Source organism: Neofelis nebulosa, chromosome 4 (genome assembly GCF_028018385.1).
Source record: "Neofelis nebulosa isolate mNeoNeb1 chromosome 4, mNeoNeb1.pri, whole genome shotgun sequence".
Lineage (NCBI taxonomy): Eukaryota > Metazoa > Chordata > Mammalia > Carnivora > Felidae > Neofelis > Neofelis nebulosa.
Genome location: NC_080785.1, coordinates 158,483,608 through 158,502,679, shown reverse-complemented (window position 1 = coordinate 158,502,679; position 19,072 = coordinate 158,483,608). Strand labels below are relative to the sequence as shown.

Genomic DNA, 19,072 nt, shown 5'->3' with positions numbered 1-19,072 from the left:
CTCGGTGAGTGTTTACTTGTAAAAAGAGGTGAGCAAGTGCTGTTCTGAGAAATAAATGAGTCAGCATGAGAGTCCGTCGAATCCTGGCCCAGGAGTGGGCTCCAGTGCCAGCTGGTCCTCTCACTGTGTGACCTCCAGCAAGTCACTTCCTCTCTGAGCCTCGGTTTCCTTATTTGTACAAGACGATAGCATTGGTTACAGAAGGTTCATAACGGGAGCCTTGGCTTATTCATTTATTCAATAAATGCTTCCTGAATGCCTATGTAATATGTACTAGGTGCGGGAGAAGCCACGGGGAACAAAACGGATTTGGTTCTTGCCCTCCTGGAGCTCACAGTCCCATGAGGAAAACAGATCCTGAATATAAACGTCAGACATTTCTAGCTGGTGGGTAGGAATTGGAGGAAAATAGACTGGAGTAGAGGCTGAGCAGAAGTGAAAAAATCCAGGAGGACCTCCCTGAAGAGGTGACACTTGGGACCCAAGGCATAAGGAGCTGACCATGGGAAGGGCATGCCAGGTAGAAGGAAGAGTTTGTGCAAAGGCAAGGGTGACCAGAATCCACAGGATGGGGTGGGTAGGATCACATTCATGGACATGTGGCCTGGGCAGGCGTCCAGGACCCCCACGCACAGAAAGGCTCCAGACTACATTTAATGCTTTGCTGTCACTGTCTTGAAGTTCCTGCTTTAAAACAAATGTTTTTTGAGGCGCCTGGGTGGCTTGGTCGGTTAAGCGTCCGACTTCGGCTCAGGTCATGATCTCACAGTCCGTGAGTTCGAGCCCCGCGTCGGGCTCTGTGCTGACTGCTCAGAGCCTGGAGCCTGTTTCAGATTCTGTGTCTCCCTCTCACTGTGACCCTCCCCCGTTCAGCTCTATCTCTCTCTGTCTCAAAAATAAATAAACGTTAAAAAAATTTTTTTTAAATGTATTTTTATTTACTTAGAGAGAGAGAGAGAGAGAGAGAGAGAGAGAGAATCCCAATCAGTCTCCACACTATCAGCACGGAGCCCGATGCGGGGCTCGAACCCACCAACTGTGAGACCATGACCTGAGCCGAAGCCAAGAGTTGGATGCCCAACCCACTGAGCCACCCAGGCACCCAGAAGTTCCTGCTTTTTGGACAGAGGGCTCTGCATTTTCATTTTGCCCTGTGCCTCACAAATTCTGTAACCCATCCCAAGGTGCAGGATCTTCCATGAGGGCCAAAGACCCTTTTCCTGGAGCTGGACATGTGCACAGAGGTGTATACACCTTAGGTATGTCCACCTCATTCTTACTGCATTCAATCCAGTCACTGTGCACACACGCAGAGTTTCCCCATGTTCTGATGTGTCCCTGAGTCTTTCCCACTTCACTGAATACTGATCCACTCCCAACTGCCTGCATTTTTGCTGGAGATCTTTCTCTGATGTATGGCGCCCACTCTCCCTCTCTACGCAACAAGCAGCCCCAAAGTGCCAGAGAATTAATACCTCCCCAAGATTAGCCCTTAGCCAACGACTATGAAGTCTGGAGAATCAACACCCAGCTCCCTTGCCTCTTGAGTGGGACAACTCTGAGGGGCGTGTCTTACACTGTCCCCCAGAGGTCCCTGGTGGGATTGAGCTGCATGTCCCCGCAACACCAACTTGCTTGATAATGCACCCTTTCCTGGATGCCTTCCTGTCCCTACCTCTCTTCCTGCATCCCCAACTGATATGTCCTAGGATCACCTTCACCTCCCAAGCAAACTACTTGCGTTGGCATTCTTGTCTCTGGCCTGCTTCTAGGCAAACGCAAATTAAAACAATGTGTGCGAACACGGATGATGCACAGACACGGGCTTTCTTTCCACTGTCTCTTTATTAGAGGTCTGAGGCTGGCAGGATCATTGGAGGTGGCTTCCTTCCGGATCTTCTAGAAGCCCTCCTGGCTGTTCTGGGTTTCACATTCTAGAAAATACAGGGCAGTGTGAGGCTTGGGGAGTGGGGGGTGGGGGGGCAGGCCTGCCCCCATCATGGTGGGACCCTGGATAGGGAAGAGGACAGAAGCCCAAAGTGAGGGGGTGAGTACGATGCAGACTGCGAGCCAGCTTAACGAAATAGGGTTAAGGATGAGATTGTGCAGGTGTGAATATAGAGGTGTTTAGGTGATCGAGGGCAGGGGGTAGGTGGGATCATTAGGCCAAGGCTGTGCTGGCTGTACATGGATTGCTCCAGCATGAGAGCCGCCATCAGGGGTCAAGGAAGCTGGGGCGAGCAAGCATCCTTAGGGCTGAGATTGGGCAGAGGATTGCAGCACAGTTAGAAACTGGCTAGAGGTTGTGCAGGCAAAGGGGTTTTCTGTAGAGGGTCACAGGCTAAGTTAGTGTTGTATAGACCGAGGGCCTTTTGGGTAAGGGATGGGGTGAGGCCAAGTTTGGGTAGTCTGGGTGAGGGTGTACAGGCAGGAGAGGTAACTTGGGTATAAGTTATGCAGGCCAGGCTGAGGTTGTTTGGGCAGAAAGGCTGTGTAGGGTTGGAGTCCATGCCTTGGTTGGGAGGGCAGAGGTGTTGGGGGTGGGTAAAGGACAAGCTGGCTCGGTCGGGGCTCAGCTGACGTTGTGCAAGCAGAGGACAGTGAGTAGGAGCTGTTGTAAGCAGAAGGACTGAAGTCTGGGCCTAGGTTGCCGGAATAGATGGACTGCGAAGGGGCCCAGGAGCCTGGCTGAGGCTGTATGGGCATAGGGGTTGCAGTAAGGAGTCAGGGGCCTGCTGAGGTTGGGCGGGCAGACGGGGGTCAGGGGTGAGCTCTGGGCTTGTGCGGAAAGCTGGGCCGCAGGCTCAGGTAGTGTGGGGTCTTGTACTCACCGCAGCGAAGCGCGGCCAGGTGCGCAGCAGGTCGAAGAGCGCGTCCCCAGGACAGTCAGTGCGCACGAGCTGGCGGTGGCCAAGCATCCGGTAGTCTGGCCGCAGGAGGCCCGCGCGCACTGCGCAGCCGGGGAGCACGTCCTGCACGATGTGAAGCGCAGCCTTCGCCGGCAGCTCCGCAGTGTAGTTGCCTACGAAGGCCACGCCGAAGCCGCGGGAGTTGTGGCCGCGTGTGTGCGCGCCCACCCAGTGCCAGCCGCGGCCCTCATACACGTAGCCGTCTGAGCCTACCACGAAACTGTAGAGGGGAGGGGGAAGCAGGCACTAGGCTGCATGACGGACGCCCTGCCTTTCAGCCGGCCCCCTACCCCAATTCTGCACCCGAACCAAGGGCCACCTCCACGCCAAGTCCCCCCCACTCCTCCCCGGTCGCTCTGGTTCTCCTCTCACCTCTCCCCACGTGCCACCGCAGAAACGGTTCCGTTTTTCTGGATCTGCCCCTCAGCATTGGCCGCGTCCCTTTCTACCCAGCCCCCTCCACATTGTCTCAAGTACAGCTCCTGCCCAATCCAGAGCTCTTTTCTGTCCTAGGTCATATTCCCTCACTGCCCTGTCCCAGACCCAGCTCTTTCCACTGCTCTTTTCTTAGTTCCTACACCAGACCCAAGAATCCCGCCGTTTTGAGGTATTTCTGGTCCTGGTTAAGGCCCAGACCTGAGTCCAGGCCACGGCCCCTCCACCTTGGCTCCACCCACCCCCAAAAAGCCTCCTCTCGCCCTGGCGGCTCCGGTCCAAACCCCGCCCCCTGGGTCAGGCTCCGCCCACCCCAGGCTCCACCCTGAAAGGTTAGCGCTCGGCCGGGCTCGGTTTACCTGTAGCCAATGTCGTCCCAACCCCGAGTATCTTGGTGGAAGCGTTGCATCGAGCGCATGTCGGCGGCGCAGTGCGCGAAATCCGTGCAGGGTGGCGCCGGCACGTACGTGTGATGTACGTACAAGAACCCGAGGGGCAGCTGCAGCGGCGTCGGGAGGCCCCGATATGGTGCTGCGCCCCAGCGGCAACGGGGGTGGATGGCCGGGCACCCTGCGGAGAAGGGAGTCCAGGGCTGGGGTCAGCCAGCGTTTCTCTGCCTGCCGCCCGCATCCTCGGTAAAGCGCACGTGTGGACCAGTCCTCCAGCCTCCCTCCAGATCTGAGGACATTTCCCCCGGCCGCCATGGGGATCTAACTTAACCAAATTTGACAGCGTCGCAGTCCTGTTGGAATATCTGCTATGACTCCCATCACCTTGAGGATAAACCCCAAGAATTTAAGCTCTTGTTTTAAGGCCCGCTACAGTCCAGGACTCAGCACTCTCCAGCTGGCTCTGCTCTGATTTCTAGAGAGGGTCAGCTACGCTGAGAGAGGGGGATCTCAGCCCCCGTTTATTGCCCTCTAATTGTGTAAAGCTACTTGCTTTACACGCTTCATCTTTCTTAAATCACCCAGAACATCCAAGAGGAAGCAATGATTTTCACTGAAGAAGGAGAGGTTCAGAGAAGTGAAGCAACTTCCCTAAAGATGCACAGGAGTAACTGGCTGAACTTCCATTTGAACCTCTGTGCCTTTGCATGTGCTGAGCCCACCTCCTAGAATGCCCTCTCTCTACCTGTCCCCCGCCTTTTTTTTTTTTTTTGGGGGGGTCGGATGAACTTTTTTTTTTTTTTTTAACATTTATTTCTTTTTGAGACAGGGAGAGACAGAGCATGAACAGGGGAGGGTCAGAGAAAGAGGGAGACACAGAATCTGAAACAGGCTCCAGGTTCTGAGCTGTCAGCACAGAGCCCGACACGGGGCTCGAACCCACGGACGGCGAGATCATGACCTGAGCCGAAGTCGGCCGCCCAACCGACTGAGCCACCCAGGCGCCCCATTGGTCGGATGAACTTTTACTCAGCCTTTAAGACCCAAATCTAGCCTTTCTTTACCTATGCGGCCCTGCCCACACCGCCCCCCCCCCCCATTCCGCCTGGACCCTTATTTCTCCCTCTGGAATCCCCCAAGCCTAGGGGCTGTTAAATTTAGTTAAATTAGATCCCCCTGGCCACATGAGGCTAAGAGTGTAGCATCTGTGAGATGGGGGGGAGGGGGGGCAGGGAATCACAGGGGATGGGGGCTGTTCTCACCCAGGAAGGCCTCAGTGAATTCCTTGGTAGCGTTGGTTGCTACCTGTGCCAGCTGTTCTTGGCTCATGCCCTGCAGTTGAGGGTGTTTTGGCTCCAGCTTCTGAAGCAGGATGAGGGCCCCCCACACCTGCTGGGTCAATGTAGGGGCTGAAGTCAGAGCAGCTCCGTTCTGCCGTCGGAGGTTGCTGCAAAGTCCTGGATTTCCAGCCACCCCAGCACCATAGTATTGGCTCAGTAGGTGGCTGAGAGGTAGCCGGGGCTCAGGAGTTCGGCTTAGATAATCTCCTAGGAGGGCCCCATCCAGGGCACCGTTGAGGAAGGCCATGGTGACTGGCGATGCCTTGGAGTCTAAGAGTGTGAAGGTCCGGGGGGCAGATAGCCGGTCCCAGCAACCGTCGGTTCCGAGGCCTGAATGACTCCAGGTCTGAGGGCCCTGGAGGAAGGCCAGACCCAGGTCTCTGGCCAGGGTGACCACCAGGAGGCTGTCCACCGTGGTCGGGGACTTGACTTTGGTACCTGGCGAGGGAGCTTGGACATCCGGAGAGGTGACGGGGACATCTGGAGAGCCAGGTCTAACACCTGGAGAGGTGGGTTTGACATCTAGATCTGCGGCTCTCACATTTGAATACATGGCTCCAACATCTGCAGAGATGACATCTGGAAGGGCATCCCTGAACCCTGGAGATGTGGCTCTTACATCGGGAACCGTGGCTTCAGTGTCTGCAAAGGTGGCTCCAGCATCCAGAGGGCTGGCCGTGCTGTCCAAGGGCAGATTTACAACCCTGTACCCCTGCAGCCCTGCCTCCAGCCCCGCCAGAAGAGGCTCCACTGCCACCGTTGAGCCATCGGGTGCCAGCACAACTCCATATTCCTGCCCGGCCCGAACACCATGTTGGACCACGTCCTTGGTTAGACCTCGAAGCTCTGGGCTCAGTTGGTGGGGATCCAGCCTGGTGGCCTTGAGATTCCGCCCCTCCAGCAGGAAGTGGTGGACAAGATCGCGGGGACCCGACTCCTGGGCTAACAGCAGCCATGCAGAAGCAGTGTGCCTGGCCTTGGTGGCTGGTACCTTCTGCTCGAGCTCAGCCAGGGCCTGGATGACAGAGTCCATGAGCAGGGGCAGGGTTGCTGCAGGAGGACAGACAACATTAGCCCAGTGGCCCAGCACCTCCCCTGTTCCTCCCCCTGCTGCTTTCACATTTTCTCAATGCCCCCAGCTCTTCACTGGACAACCCTGTGACCCCCAACACCATCCTTGTGTAGATGAGGAAATTGAGGCACAGATGGCCAGTTAAGGAGCTTAGATGATCAGTGAGCACTGGGGAACCATGTTCATGAGTAGGAGTTCATGTTCATGTTCATGAGCAGGAGAGAGACAGGGCCTGGTTGGTATTCTAAGGCTGCTCCTTTGGCTACCATGTGGAGAATGGATTTGGGGGAGGCTAGAGAAGGGAGAGGGGAGACAGTGTGGAGGTAAGTGATGAAGGTAGCGAAAGCCAGGGTAGTGTCAGTGGGATGGACAAAAATGGGCAGAGCTCCCAGATGCTTTGAGGGGAAAATGGAATTTTTCTTTTCTTTTAATTTTTAATGTTTTATTTTTTATTTCTGAGAGAGAGAGAGAGAGCGAGCAGGTGAGGGGCAGAGAGAGAGGGAGACACAGAATCTGAAGCAGGCTCCAGGCTCTGAGCTGTCAGCACAGAGCCTGACGTGGGGCTCGAACCCACGAACCGTGAGATCATGACCTGAGCTGAAGCCAGACGCTTAACCAACTGAGCCAACGAGGTGCCCCAAAATGGAGGTTTTAATGGCTTGGAGTTTGGGGGATTTTAGAGGGATAGGTGTCTCTAAGGATGGCCAGGGAGGGGAGAGTGGGCCTGTGCCCTGTGAAGGAAATGTCAAGTGCCTGAACCCGGAACTGAGGAATGCTGGGCTCGAGCTGAATGGGATGTTGAATGACAGCTAATGTTCATTAAACATTTACTATGTGCCAGGCACCATTCTAGGTGACCTAACCCATTTAATCTTCACAATGACCCTGTGAGCACAGAGAGGCTAAATCGTCTGCCTAGAATCACACAGCTAGGAAGTGACAGAGGCAGGATGTGAACCCAGGAAGTTTTAATCCTTACACTCTTTCTAGAATCCAGGTTCTTCTCCAGACAGTCCACACTGTAATTCCTCTATAACTTTATTCTTCTTTTTGCCTAAAACACCCGTTCCTGCTTCCCCACCAAGTGATTTTTTTTTTCCCTTCTTCTTATCTTAAATCTATGTCCCCTCCTCCAGGAAACTTTCCTGATTTTTGCTCTTCTGGCTCCAAGTCCTTCCCCCAGCTCCTGAGTCCTGACCCTTTGGGGCTGGCAGCATCTGGAGACTGGAGGTTCCTTGAGACTGGGGCCTCCTGGGGTCTCCAGCCTCACCCTGTACAGGGCTGGACACAGAGAGGGCACAACACACTTTTGCAGAATCGAGTCCCAGCCCCAGGTCTCTGCCTTCTGACCCACCTGTCCCGGGCTCCGGCCGCAGCAGCAATCCAGACAGGACCCAGAGGACACCCTGGGCCACCATTGTGGGGTTCCAGCTTCTGAGGGACATATCCAGTTGACCTCAGCGGAGACGCTAGCAAAACTGGAAGAGAGAATTGACTGGTGCCTTTGGCTACTGTCAAAGTCCAGTGGTGAATGACACAGCTGCCCCTTGTAGAGCTGTGGGCGGGAGGTGGCAGGAGCATGGGGACAGAGTGCCCTGGGTCAAGGTTGTCTGGTTTCAGGGACTCCCCCATCCTATCCTGTCCCTCCCAGGCTGAGGTCCAGGGTCAGCAAGCCAGGCCCATCCCAGGAGGGGCCCAGAGGCCAAGTAGTTTAGACTCCAACAAACTTCCCATTCCCAAGAGAGGCAGACTGAGGCCGGTCCAGCAAACCCTAACCCCTTCCTATAATTATTGTTCTGGAGCTGCAGCTGGCCACCGGAGGGGACTCTCAGGTGTCTGCCCAACTGGTAAGACCGGCTGTGCTGGGGGAAGGGAGAGTAGGAAAAACCCAGGGTTGATAAGGCCTCCTGTGTTCTTCGCTGCCAGCACCTCAGGTTCAGGCAGAAGATGGGCACAGGGGCTGGGGATTGTTTTTGCTGAGGCTTGCGCTGAGCCCATGGGATCAGGAGGTGTCACCTCGTATCCAGTTCCAAGTCCTGATCCCAAGCAATCAGAGGCAGCTGAGAGCAGGGATTGGGCCAGAGCATTCAGGACCCTGGCTTTGTCCCAGGAGCTGGCTTCTGGGCTCGCCTGGGTTGACAGTGAGGGGCCCTCCTCTTTCCTGGTGCGGTGCTGTGGCTGAGTCCTGCAGAAATGAACCCGCCTCCCTTTTATTCCAGTTTCAGGTGGGATGGGCTCCAAGTGGTTGGGGCTGCTTCACTGTGGGCCTCCCACCCTGAAACCAACCTGGGGAGTTTCCAGGAGACCCACCAGGCTGGGGACTCAGCATGGGGCAGGCCCTGGGCGGGCCTGGGAATGCCCAGGCTGAGCCAGGCCTGGGATTCCCCAGGAGGGGGTGAGGGGAGGAGGGGCGGTGGGTTGAGGGGCTTTGGCAGATACAGTGTCCTCTCTTTGGGCACCCAGCATCACACATGGGGGCTCAGGGAGTAGGGTGCTAGGGAGGGGAGTTAATGGAGGCCCCTCTCCAAGAGATTCCAAGCAAATCTCTGCCTTTGAGTCCCAGTTTCGAAGGATTTGGGGATAAGGGGGCTCTGCCTGGTAGAACCATGTGTAGGATTTGGACTGTGGGTCCATCTGGTGGGAGGACTGATGAGGAGAGTGAGGCATTCACCTAGGGTGCAAAATTCAAAGGTGTTGCTGAAAATCTGAGATCAAGTTAATATTTTAACGCAATATTTTATTTTATTATTTTTTAAATTAAGGTTTTTAAATATTTATTTATTTTTGAGAAAGGGAGAGAGACAGAGCAAGGGAGGGACAGAGTGAGAGGGAGACACAGAATCTGAAGTAGGTTCTGAGCTATCAGCACAGAGCCCGATGTGGGGCTCGAACTCATGAATCACGAGATCATGACCTGAGCCGAAGTTGGACACTTAACAGACTGAGCCACCAGGCGCCCCATTTATTTATTTTTTAATTTATTTTTATTATTATTTTGTCATGTTTTATTTATTTTTGAGGGAGAGTGCGAGCGGGAGATGGGCGGAGAGCCGGGGGGACAGAGGATCCTAAGCAGTTTCTGCGCTGATAGCAGTGAGCCTGATGCGGGGGTCGCTGCTCACCAACCGTGAGATCATGACCTGAGCCGAAATCAAGAGTTGGATGCTTAACCGACTGAGCCACCCGGGTACCCCTGAAATATTTTATTTTTATTTTTATTTTTTCATGCCCAGTGCGAAGCCCAACATGAGCTTCTCGTGACCCTGAGATTAAGACTTGAGCTGAAAAAGAAAAAAAAGAGACTTGAGCTGAGATCAAGAGTAGGACATTTAACCTACTGAGCCACGCAAGGTGTCCCTTAATGCAATATTTTAAAAGACGAAAATGAATGCAAAAAGTCTATGATAAACAAAATACCAGCTTTTTTTTTTTTTTAAGTTTGTTTATTTACTTTTTGAGATGGAGAGAAAGCATGAGTGGGGCAGGGGCAGAGAGAGAGAAAGAGAGAGACAGGGGATCCCAAGCAGGCTCCACACTGTCAGAGTGGAGCCTGATATGGGGCTCAAACTCATGAACCAGGAGATCATGACCTGAGCTGAAGTTGGCTGCTTGACTGACTGAGCCACCCAGGCGCCCCATGTGTCCGTCAGGGGGAAGCCTTCAGAATGTTGAGGGGTGGCTGAGGAGATCCCCACCTTGTGTCCACCTGGTCTGGAAATGCCCTTGACCTTGGGTTCGTCCCTCTGAGCCTCCCATCGATTGCAGTCATGGGGGACCCTTGCCGGTCGTATCTCACCATCCATTTACGCACGTTTTACCCAGCAGGACATGAGCTCAGAGACTTGCTCAAGGTCATGTAGCTGGAACCTGGGGAGGGCTCCAAGCGCAAAACACGTTTCCACTCTCCTGTGGCTGGGTCAGGGTCAGGGTCAGAGTAGTTCATACTGGGGAAGTGTTTGCAGAGTTGCTGTAGAGTGACTTCACACCCAGGAGTTCATGGGCCAGCCAGTCAGACAGCCTTGATCTCCTTTTGAAGCTTGGAATTGGTGGCAGGGACCTGGGGAGCGGAGTATGCCATGGCCACCAATATTTCCCTCAGAGTGCGTCTGGGGTTTCTGTCCTGGGGTAGGACCCTTCCTCCAGGGAGCCTCCCTGATTTACCCCTGCCTCCCCCTCCTTCCCCATCCTGGCTCCCTAGCCTGGGGTTCCTCCCTTTGACTCAGACTCATCCATATAGGGCCACGAGTTTCTCTATCTGGTTCCTCCTCCCCCCACTAGGAGAGGCTGAGTCCTCTTAGGGTGCCCAGAAGTGCCCAGCACAGGCCATGGGCCAGGTGGGTGGCAGGGCGGGATTGCTGAGTGCACAAAAGGCCTGACTGAGGATGTGGGGTCAGTTTGGGATGGGGCTTTGAAATACAGGTACACACACACACACACACACACACACACACACACACACACATGCAGGCACCCACGCACCAAAGCACCTGGCCTGGGCTGGGCCTGGGAGGGACGAATCACCACTCCCCACCCCTGCTTCCCTTACACCTCATGAGGACCGCCTGCCAGGGTAGGTGAAGGCCCATCCAGGCCGCAGACAGACCAGTAGTCTCATGAAGTGAAGGGTGGGATCATGGCCAGAGGCTAGAGGGAGAGGAGCTCGGGGCAAGACTGGGCCTGGGGCCAACATCAGGGTTAAGAATGTTCATTTTGGTGGCAGAATAGTCATGAAGACCCTGGTTAATAATAATCATAATCATAATCATAATCATAATCATAATCATAACTGCTGTGTGTGGGGTTTGAAGCTAAGATTTTATATGCCTGTGGTTTTTTATTCAGCTCTGGGTTTTGTTAAGAGAAAGCAGGAGTTAGGAAACTATAGCCTGTGGACTAGCTGTTTTGTAGGTGACGTGTTTTTTTTGTTGTTGTTTTGTTTTGTTTTGATTTGCTTTTGGGTTTTTTTTTTTTTTTTCAAGAAGAAAGTCACCTCGTATAAAATGAACTGTTTGAAAGTGTATTGTTCAGGGGCACCTTGGGTGGCTCAGTCAGTTTTCGTCAGACTCTTGATCTTGGCTTAGGTCAGGATCTTGCGGTTCGTGAGTTCGAGCCCTGCATTGGGCTCTCTGACAGTGCGGAGCCTGCTTGGGATTCTTCCTCTCTTGCCCCTCCCCTGCTCGTGCCCTCTCTCTCTCTGTCTCTCTGTCTCTCTCTCAAAGTAAATAAACTTAAAAAAATGTATAATTCAGTGGCATTTAGTACTTCATAATATTGTGCAACCATCATCTCTGTCTGTTCCAGAACATCTCCAGCTCCCTGAAGTAAAAACCCTGCACCCAGAGCAGTCACACTCATTATCCTCCAGCCTCTGGGAACCACTGACCTGTTTTCTGTTTCTGTGTGTTGCCTGTTCTGGATGTTTCACACACATGGGATCAGACACTATGTGACTTTTTTGTGTCTGGCTGTTTTGTTGTTGTTGTTGTTGTTTGTTTCTTTTGTTTTGTTCTTGTTTTTTACTCAGGATAATGTTTTTGAGGTTCATCTGTGTTGTGGCATGAATCTGTGCATTTTATCACACATCATTCTTTTTTTTTAAGGCCGAATAATATTCTGTCATATGGATGTGCCACAATTTGTTTATGTTAATAAATAAACACATTTATGTAGAGAAGTTACTGGATGACATCCTTCCCCATTCATTTACTTACTGTCTCTGACCGTTTTCACGCTCTATGGGCAGAGTTGAATCATAGCGGCAGAGACCATCTGGGCTACAAAACCGAAATACTGACTAGTTCGTTTCCCCCTCCCCCCAGCTTTATTGAGGTATAATCGACATACAACATTGTGTAAGATTTAGGTGTGCAACATGGTGTTTTGATATAGGTATGTTGCAAAATGTTTACCACAATAAGGCTAGTTAACACATCCCATCACCTCACGTAGTTATCTTTTTGTGTGTGTGTTGGGGGGTGGTGAGAACTTTTAAGATCTTCGTTCTTAGAAACTTTCAGTTGTACAATAGAGTGCTGCTAACTAGAGTTACCATTGCTGTCCTTTAGATCCTCAGACCTTATTTGTCTTAAGACTAGAAGTTTGTACCCTTTGACCAGTGTCTCCCCATTTTCCCCATCCTCAACTCCTGGCAACTGCCAGGCTCCTTCTCCTTCTCTGCGTTCATTTTATTTGTTTCATAGATTCCACCTACAAGTGAGACCACACAGTATTTGTCTTTGTCTGTGGCCTATTTCCCTTGCATAATGCCCTTAACTTCCACTCATGTTGTTTCCGGGTTTCCTTTTATATATATATATATATATATATATATATATATATATATATATATATACATACATATACATACACATATATTTATTTTTGAGAGGCGGGGAGGGGCAGAGAAAGAAGGAGACACAGGAGTCAAAGCAGGCTCCATGCTGACAGCAGAGAGCCCAGTGTGGGGCTCAAACTCACGAACTGTGACATCATGACCTGAGCAGAAGTCGGACGCTCAACTGACAGAGCCACCCAGTCACCCCTTCTCCTCCTCCTCCTCTTCCTCCTCCTCCTTCTTCTCCTTCTCCTTCTCCTTCTTCTCCTTCTCCTTCTTCTCCTCCTTCTCCTTCTCCTTCTCCTCCTCCTTTTCCTCCTTCTCCTTCTCCTCCTCCTCCTCCTCCTCCTCCTCCTCCTTCTCCTCCTTCTCCTCCTCCTCCTCCTCCTCCTCCTCCTCCTCCTCCTCCTCCTTCTTCTTCTTCTTCTTCTTCTCCTCCTTCTCCTCCTTCTCCTTCTTCTTCTTTTATGAATGAATAATACTCCATTGTATATAGACGTCACCTCATCTGTTCATTCACTGAGGGATTCTTAGGTTGTCTCCACGTCTTGGCCATTGTGAATAATACTGCAATGATTATGATGAGGGTGCCGATGTCTCTTTGATGGTGATTTCGTTTCCCTCAGATACATGTGAACTTTTTTTTTTTAAGATTTTTAAAAACGATTTATTTATTGGAAGGGCGCAAGTGAGGGAGGGGCAGAGAAAAGGGGACAGAGGATCTGAAGTGGGCTCTGCACTGACTTGCTCTCAGCAGCGAGCCCGATGTGGGGCTCAAACTCACAAACCATGAGATCACAACCTGAGCTGAAGTCGGTGCTTAAGTGACTGCACCACCCAGGCGCCCCTGTGAACTTTCAATAACCCAGGTTGAAATGCTCACTCTGCTGCCTACTAGCTGAAACAAAGTGGCTTAATCTCTAGCCCTCGTTTTGTCTATCTCTGAAATGGGAGAATAGTACCAACCTCATAGCGTTGGTGTGAGAGTTAAGTGAGGTGGTCCCAAGTGCATAGGGCCATGCTTGCATGTGGAAAGCATTCAGTGAGTAGAGTTGTTTCTGCCCACCCACCCACCGGCCCCAGCTTCCCCAGCAGAGGCTGAGCCCACAGCATCGTCTGTTATGGCCGGAGTCCTGCTTCCTGTATGAGTCTGGACTCCAAGCCATGTCTTATTTTTGCATCTGGGGCACTTGTCCAAGCCAAGGCTTCCCTGCTGACCTTCCCCCCTCCGTCCCCAGCAGCCAGCTGGGCCTTCAGCCAGCCTGGAACCACAGCCAAGTCACTGAAGCCAGGCAGGCTAGCCCCAGAGTTGGTCAGACCCAATTTGCCAAAGAGAAGCAGCAAGTTGTGGTGTGAGCCAGCGACCTCACGGCTTCCAGGCAGGGCGATTCCACAGTCCTAGTTGCATCTTTCTAGGAGACTAGAGGTGAGATTTAATCTCTCAACACCTGGTCCTGGAACTGGAGAGGAGGGAGTTTTGTAACTGAGGACATGGGATGTTATAGCGACATCGTGAGCTCAGCCCTCGGCGGTATGCTAGAGGCCGAGAATGAGTGTGGGGTAACCGGGGCCAGATGTTGGTACATCCTAGGAGCACCTCCAGGTCCTAGCTGTCCGCCCTGCTTTGAGAGGATGACATGGGGCAAAGGGCTTTAAACGTTATTTTCTAAACAGAAAATTTCAGAAGTAGAGACGATTACATCATGATTCCCCTTATGTATCCATCATCCAGCTGACACGTGTCAACTCATGAGCTATCGTATTTCTTCCATAACTGCCACCCTCTGTCTCTCTTCTGTGATGTCCTCTGCCTTTGGTGATCATTGCCTAGACCCATTAATTCGTTAGCAGCTACAACAGAGTGACATTGGGATGACTTACTCCTTCTTCATTTATTAGCTGGAATACATCTGGAAAGAGAAATGTCCTCTCATCTACCATATGGTTACCCAGTGGTACAATTCACATGGAAAGACCAGATCAGTGCTTGATATCTTGCTTTCTCTGGGTTTCAAAGTAATTACTGATCTCCTTATCATCATCCAAAGGTAAATGAGATTTCCCACTCCTCTCATATTTTTACAAATTTGTGGATTTAAACTATTGAAATGTGCCAATATATTGGGTTTTTTTATTTTTTTTTATTTTTTATTTTTTTTTTTTAACATTTTTTATTTATTTTTGGGACAGAGAGAGACAGAGCATGAACGGGGGAGGGGCAGAGAGAGAGGGAGACACAGAATCAGAAACAGGCTCCAGGCTCCGAGCCATCAGCCCAGAGCCTGACGCGGGGCTCGAACTCACGGACCGCGAGATCGTGACCTGGCTGAAGTCGGACGCTTAACCGACTGCGCCACCCAGGCGCCCCTATATTGGGTTTTTTTAATCATTGCTGATAACCAAGTTATTATCCCCTCTTTGGCCAGTGGGAGCCTCTTCATTTTGACTCCCAAGTTCTTTTGACAGGCCTCTTTCTTGCTTTATGAGGTAGCAAGATAGTCCAGAAACATCTTGTAGATTTCCTGCCACAGGCCTGGGAATCAACCATTTTCCCAAAGAGCCCTTGTTCCTCTGATTGGAAAGTGGTATTTAGAGATTGCAGTCGAGGTGATGGGGGTGCTCATGGCTGCTGGGCTAGTTGTTTCTAGGACTTTTTGTTGGACAAAAATAGGAAATCCCTTACCACTTTTTAAAATTGTCTTTTTAAAACATTTTTATTTATTTTGAGAGTGAGAGAGCATGAGTGGGGAAGGGAGAGAGAGAGAGAGAGAGAGAGAGAGAGAGAGAGAGAGAGAATCCCAAGCAGGCTCTGCACTGTCAGCACGGAGCCTGATGTGGGGCTCAAACTCATGAACCGTGAGATCATGACCTGCTGAAGTTGAACACTCAACCAACTGAGCCACCCAGGAGTCCCCCTACCATTTTTTAAATAAGATTCATCATGAATTTATGTTGAAACCTCCAATTCCAATTCAAATTACATGGCTCTTACTTAAACTGATCAATCTTATACATGTATTTTTTCCCCCACACTGCAAATCCAAATTCTCAGTTTGCTTCATTCCACAATCACACACATCAATCTTAGAATAACACACCAACAGTTCCAGAAACAATATGATTTTTGAAAACCAGTCTAAGACCTTCTCTTTCTGGTTCTTTTTGTCCTGTGGGCATATCCCACTGTGGATGTGCTATCAAATTACTGTGCTGTAGTGTCACTTGAAATAGTTTGTGTACATTTGTGCCACTAACCTGAAACTTTTGATTCTTAGGGAATTTTTCTTTTGAGGGCAGAAAGTTTTTTTTTTTTCTTAATGTTTCATTTATTTTTCAGAGAGAGAGAGAGAGAGTACCTGTGTGCACATGAGCAGGGGAGGGGCAGAGAGAGAGGGGGACAGAGGATCCGAAGCAGCCTCTGTGCTGACAGCAGCCAGCCCGTTGAGGGGCTCGAACTCACAAACGGTGAGATCATGGCCTGAGCTGAAGTTGATGCTTAACCAACTGAGCCACCCAGGTGCCCCGAGGGCAGAAATTTTTAATTTAAAACAGCCACAGCAATAAAAACAACACCTCATGATAAGATTATGCAGTTAGAAAGTATCTCAAATAACAGGATTCGTATTGTTATAATTATTACTATTAATCTGTTAGATTATTGAAAAATTTATCTCACTATTGCACCCTTCCATTTAAAAATGTCTCTGAAACACTGTATTACAACAAATTCGATTAGAGCAAGTGGGTCATACACATGAGGTAATGCCACATTGCTTTTTTTATTGTGGTAAAATCTACATAATAGAAATGTTATCATTTTAACCATTTTTTTAAAAAAAGTTTATTTATTTATGTTGAGAGAGAGAGCATACGTGAGCAGGGGAGGGGCAGAGAGAGGGAAAGAGAATCCCAAACAGGCTCCACTGACAATGCAGAGCCTGATGTGGGGCTTGATCCCACAAATTGTGAGATCATGACCTGAGCTCAAGAGTCAGACGCTTAACCTACTGAGCTGCTCAGGCACCCGTTAAGTCTAATGTTATTTAATTAATTAATTAATTAATTAATGAAAAATTTTTTAAACATGTATTTATTATTTAGAGACAGAGAGACACAGAGTGTGAGCAGGGGATGGGCAGAGAGAGGGGGAGACACAGAATCGGAAGCAGGCTCCAGGCTCTGAGCTGTCAGCAAAGAGCCCGACGCGGGGCCTGAACTCATGAACCGCAAGATCATGACCTGAGCCGAAGTCGGCCGCTCAACTGACTGAGCCACCCAGGTGCCCCCTAGTATTATTTAAGATATTTACATGGTTCTAAAGTCAAATCTGCAGAACAAGGTATAAAGAAAAACATCCAGCTTCTATTCGTGGACCTTCCATCATGTTCTTTCCCCCCTCCTCAGGTAACCATTTATAATTTTTTCATGGTCTATTGTTCCATTTGTAAAACACCAGTGTGTACACACACACACACACACACACGCACACACACACCCCTAGCTGTTTTCCCTCTTAACACTGTTGTTTCTGGAGATTTCTCCATGCCAGTATACATGGACACTCCTCATTCCTTTTCACAGCTGCACAGGACTCCATCCTGTGGCTGTGCCTTGGTTTATTCAGTCATTCCCTCTTGATGGACTTATGGGCTATTTCCAGTCTTCTGATATTTTAAGTCGTGCTGTTATGAAAAGCCCCGCTCATTCACCTTTTCTTGGTTTTGCAAGGGAATCGTTGGGATATATTCCTCTAAGTGGAGAAATGCATATATAATTTTGCCAGATATTACCAATTTCTCCTCCCCAGGGCTTATATTTCTTTCATTTGAGCTGGTGGACTCCTCTACATTCTTCAAAACCTAGCTCCAATATCTCCGTTACCAGGAGGCCTTCCTTTGTCCTCCAGCTTTCTCCTCTTGGCTTTCCTAGCTCCGGGCTCCTTCCTCTGGCTCAGCCCTGACACTGAGAGGTTGGGAGTGTCTGTGTCCAGCTTTACACTCTCTAGAACTGGGAGCTTCTTGAGTGCTGGCTCCAGGACTGAGTCTTCTTAGGGCATTCACACAGGACTGGGCACAGAGCGGTGACAGTAACAGGTTTTCCGCCGCCCTTGCTGGTTTCTCCTGGGCCAGGGGAAAAGAACCAGGTCAAGCTGGCCAGTATCCTCGGTTGTGCCGCCTGCCTTTTCACTGAGTCACCTGTGCCCAAGGGTGGTAAACTCAGTGTGGGTGCCTGTCACCTATGGCTCCCAGGCAGAGGAGTAGAACCTCCTTGGGGTCAGGGAGACCCCCTGTCCAATTCAGTCTTCCCCACTCCCTGAGTGGGGCACCTCCCCTCTCCATGCCTTGATTTCTCCATCTGTAAAATGACAACAATAGTGTGTCGACCTCCTGGCCTTAGCACAGGAATCAGTGATATAAAATCATATGTGAAATCACTGCCCACCATTTACTTATTGGCTATTTACTGATTGTTGAGGTGAAATTCATGGAACATAAAATTAATCATTTTAAAGAGAGTAGATAGTTCAGTGGTATTCAGTCCCTCTCCAGGGTTGTGCAACCATCACCTCTGTCTAGTTCCAGAACACTTCCATCACCCCAGACGGAAACTCCATACTGATTAAGTAATCACTCCCGGCCCCCCACCCCTCCCCTCCGCCCCTGGCCACCACTACTCTGCTGTTTGTCTCTAAGAATTCCCTTCACATAAATGGGATCATACACTGTGTGGCCCGTTGTGACTGGCTTCCTTCAGTCAGCATAAGGCTTTTGAAGTTTGTCCACACTGTAGCGTGTCAGGGTTTTGTTCCTTTCTATAGCTGAGTAACATCCCGTTGTGTGTATATATGACATTTTGTCTACCCATTCATAATTTCATGGACATTTGGGGTGTTTCCACATTTGGCTTTGTAAGCGGTGCTTACAAAGGCGTGTACATGTACTAGTTTGAATACTGTTTTCTTTTTTAAGTTTATTTATTTACTTTGAGAGACAGAGACAGAGAGAGAGAACGTGAGTGGGGTGGGGGAGGGGCAGAGAAAGAGGGAGAGAGAAAGAATCCTAAGCAGTCTCCTCATTGTCAGTGTGGGGCCCGATGCGGGGCTCGAACTCACCAAGGGTGAGATCATGCCCTGAGCCGTGATCAAGGGTTGGACGCTGAACCGACTGAGCCACCCAGGTGCCCCCTGAGTACCGTTTTCAATTATTTGGGGTCTATGCCTAGGAGTGGACTTTCTGAGTCATAGGGTAACTCTACGTCCAACTTTTTGAGGGGCCACCAAACACTTTATATCTTGGTTGCCTCACAAAGCCAGTGAAGAGAGAATTCTAAGCGGAGAATTCTAAGTCCCCATTTTGCAGCCAAGGAAACTGAGAGGTGGGAGAGGTGGCCCCACACCATCCTGAGGCTAATGACCATCCTGATAACCCCTGTCTGCTTCGTGACCACTGGGTGCCAGACATTTGCTTCTGGGTGCCAGAAGAGGATCCTAGGATCAGGCTCTGCATCGTCCCCCGTTTCTGGAATCTGACAGATCTGGATTTAACTCCCAACTTGGGCAAGTTGCTTCCTTCCTCTGAGCCTCTCTCTCTCTC

At 50.5% G+C, this 19,072-nt stretch overlaps 2 protein-coding genes across 4 annotated transcripts in view; one reads left to right on the top strand and one right to left on the bottom strand.

Moving 5' to 3' along the window:
- Nucleotides 1–1,826: 1,826 nt before the first annotated feature.
- Nucleotides 1,827–8,229, bottom strand: PGLYRP2 (peptidoglycan recognition protein 2). Of its 3 annotated transcripts, none has more exons than XM_058727634.1 (6): nt 8,162–8,229; nt 7,500–7,623; nt 4,996–6,123; nt 3,704–3,914; nt 2,832–3,129; nt 1,827–2,010 (listed from the first exon to the last, which is right to left on the bottom strand). In XM_058727634.1, exons 2-6 carry the CDS (start codon nt 7,588–7,590, stop codon nt 1,900–1,902), a joined length of 1,839 nt encoding a protein of 612 aa, XP_058583617.1. In that variant the 5' UTR covers nt 7,591–7,623; nt 8,162–8,229; the 3' UTR covers nt 1,827–1,899. The 3 variants fall into 3 exon arrangements, with proteins under 3 accessions (XP_058583617.1, XP_058583616.1, XP_058583618.1); XM_058727633.1 differs by lacking the exon at nt 8,162–8,229 and adding an exon at nt 8,034–8,112; XM_058727635.1 differs by lacking the exon at nt 8,162–8,229 and having other exon boundaries at nt 1,827–1,934; nt 7,500–7,685.
- The window catches only part of LOC131510460 (ultra-long-chain fatty acid omega-hydroxylase), a 49,288-nt gene continuing 37,985 nt past the window's right edge, over nt 7,770–19,072 (top strand). The window contains exon 1 of the mRNA XM_058727631.1: nt 7,770–7,992. The gene's annotated coding sequence lies outside the window, so the exon portion shown is untranslated. The remainder of the gene's footprint in view (nt 7,993–19,072) is intronic.

Bases quoted from the DNA above. Each gene is read 5' to 3' on its own strand.
- PGLYRP2 (XM_058727634.1), bottom strand. From the start codon at position 7,590: ATGTCCCTCAGAAGCTGGAACCCCACAATGGTGGCCCAGGGTGTCCTC. The intron at 3,130-3,703 runs GTAAACCGAGCC...TCCCCTCTACAG, and splicing joins TGGGACGACATTGGCTACAG to TTTCGTGGTAGGCTCAGACG. The intron at 2,011-2,831 runs GTGAGTACAAGA...TTCCCTATCCAG, and splicing joins CCTGGCCGCGCTTCGCTGCG to GGTCCCACCATGATGGGGGC.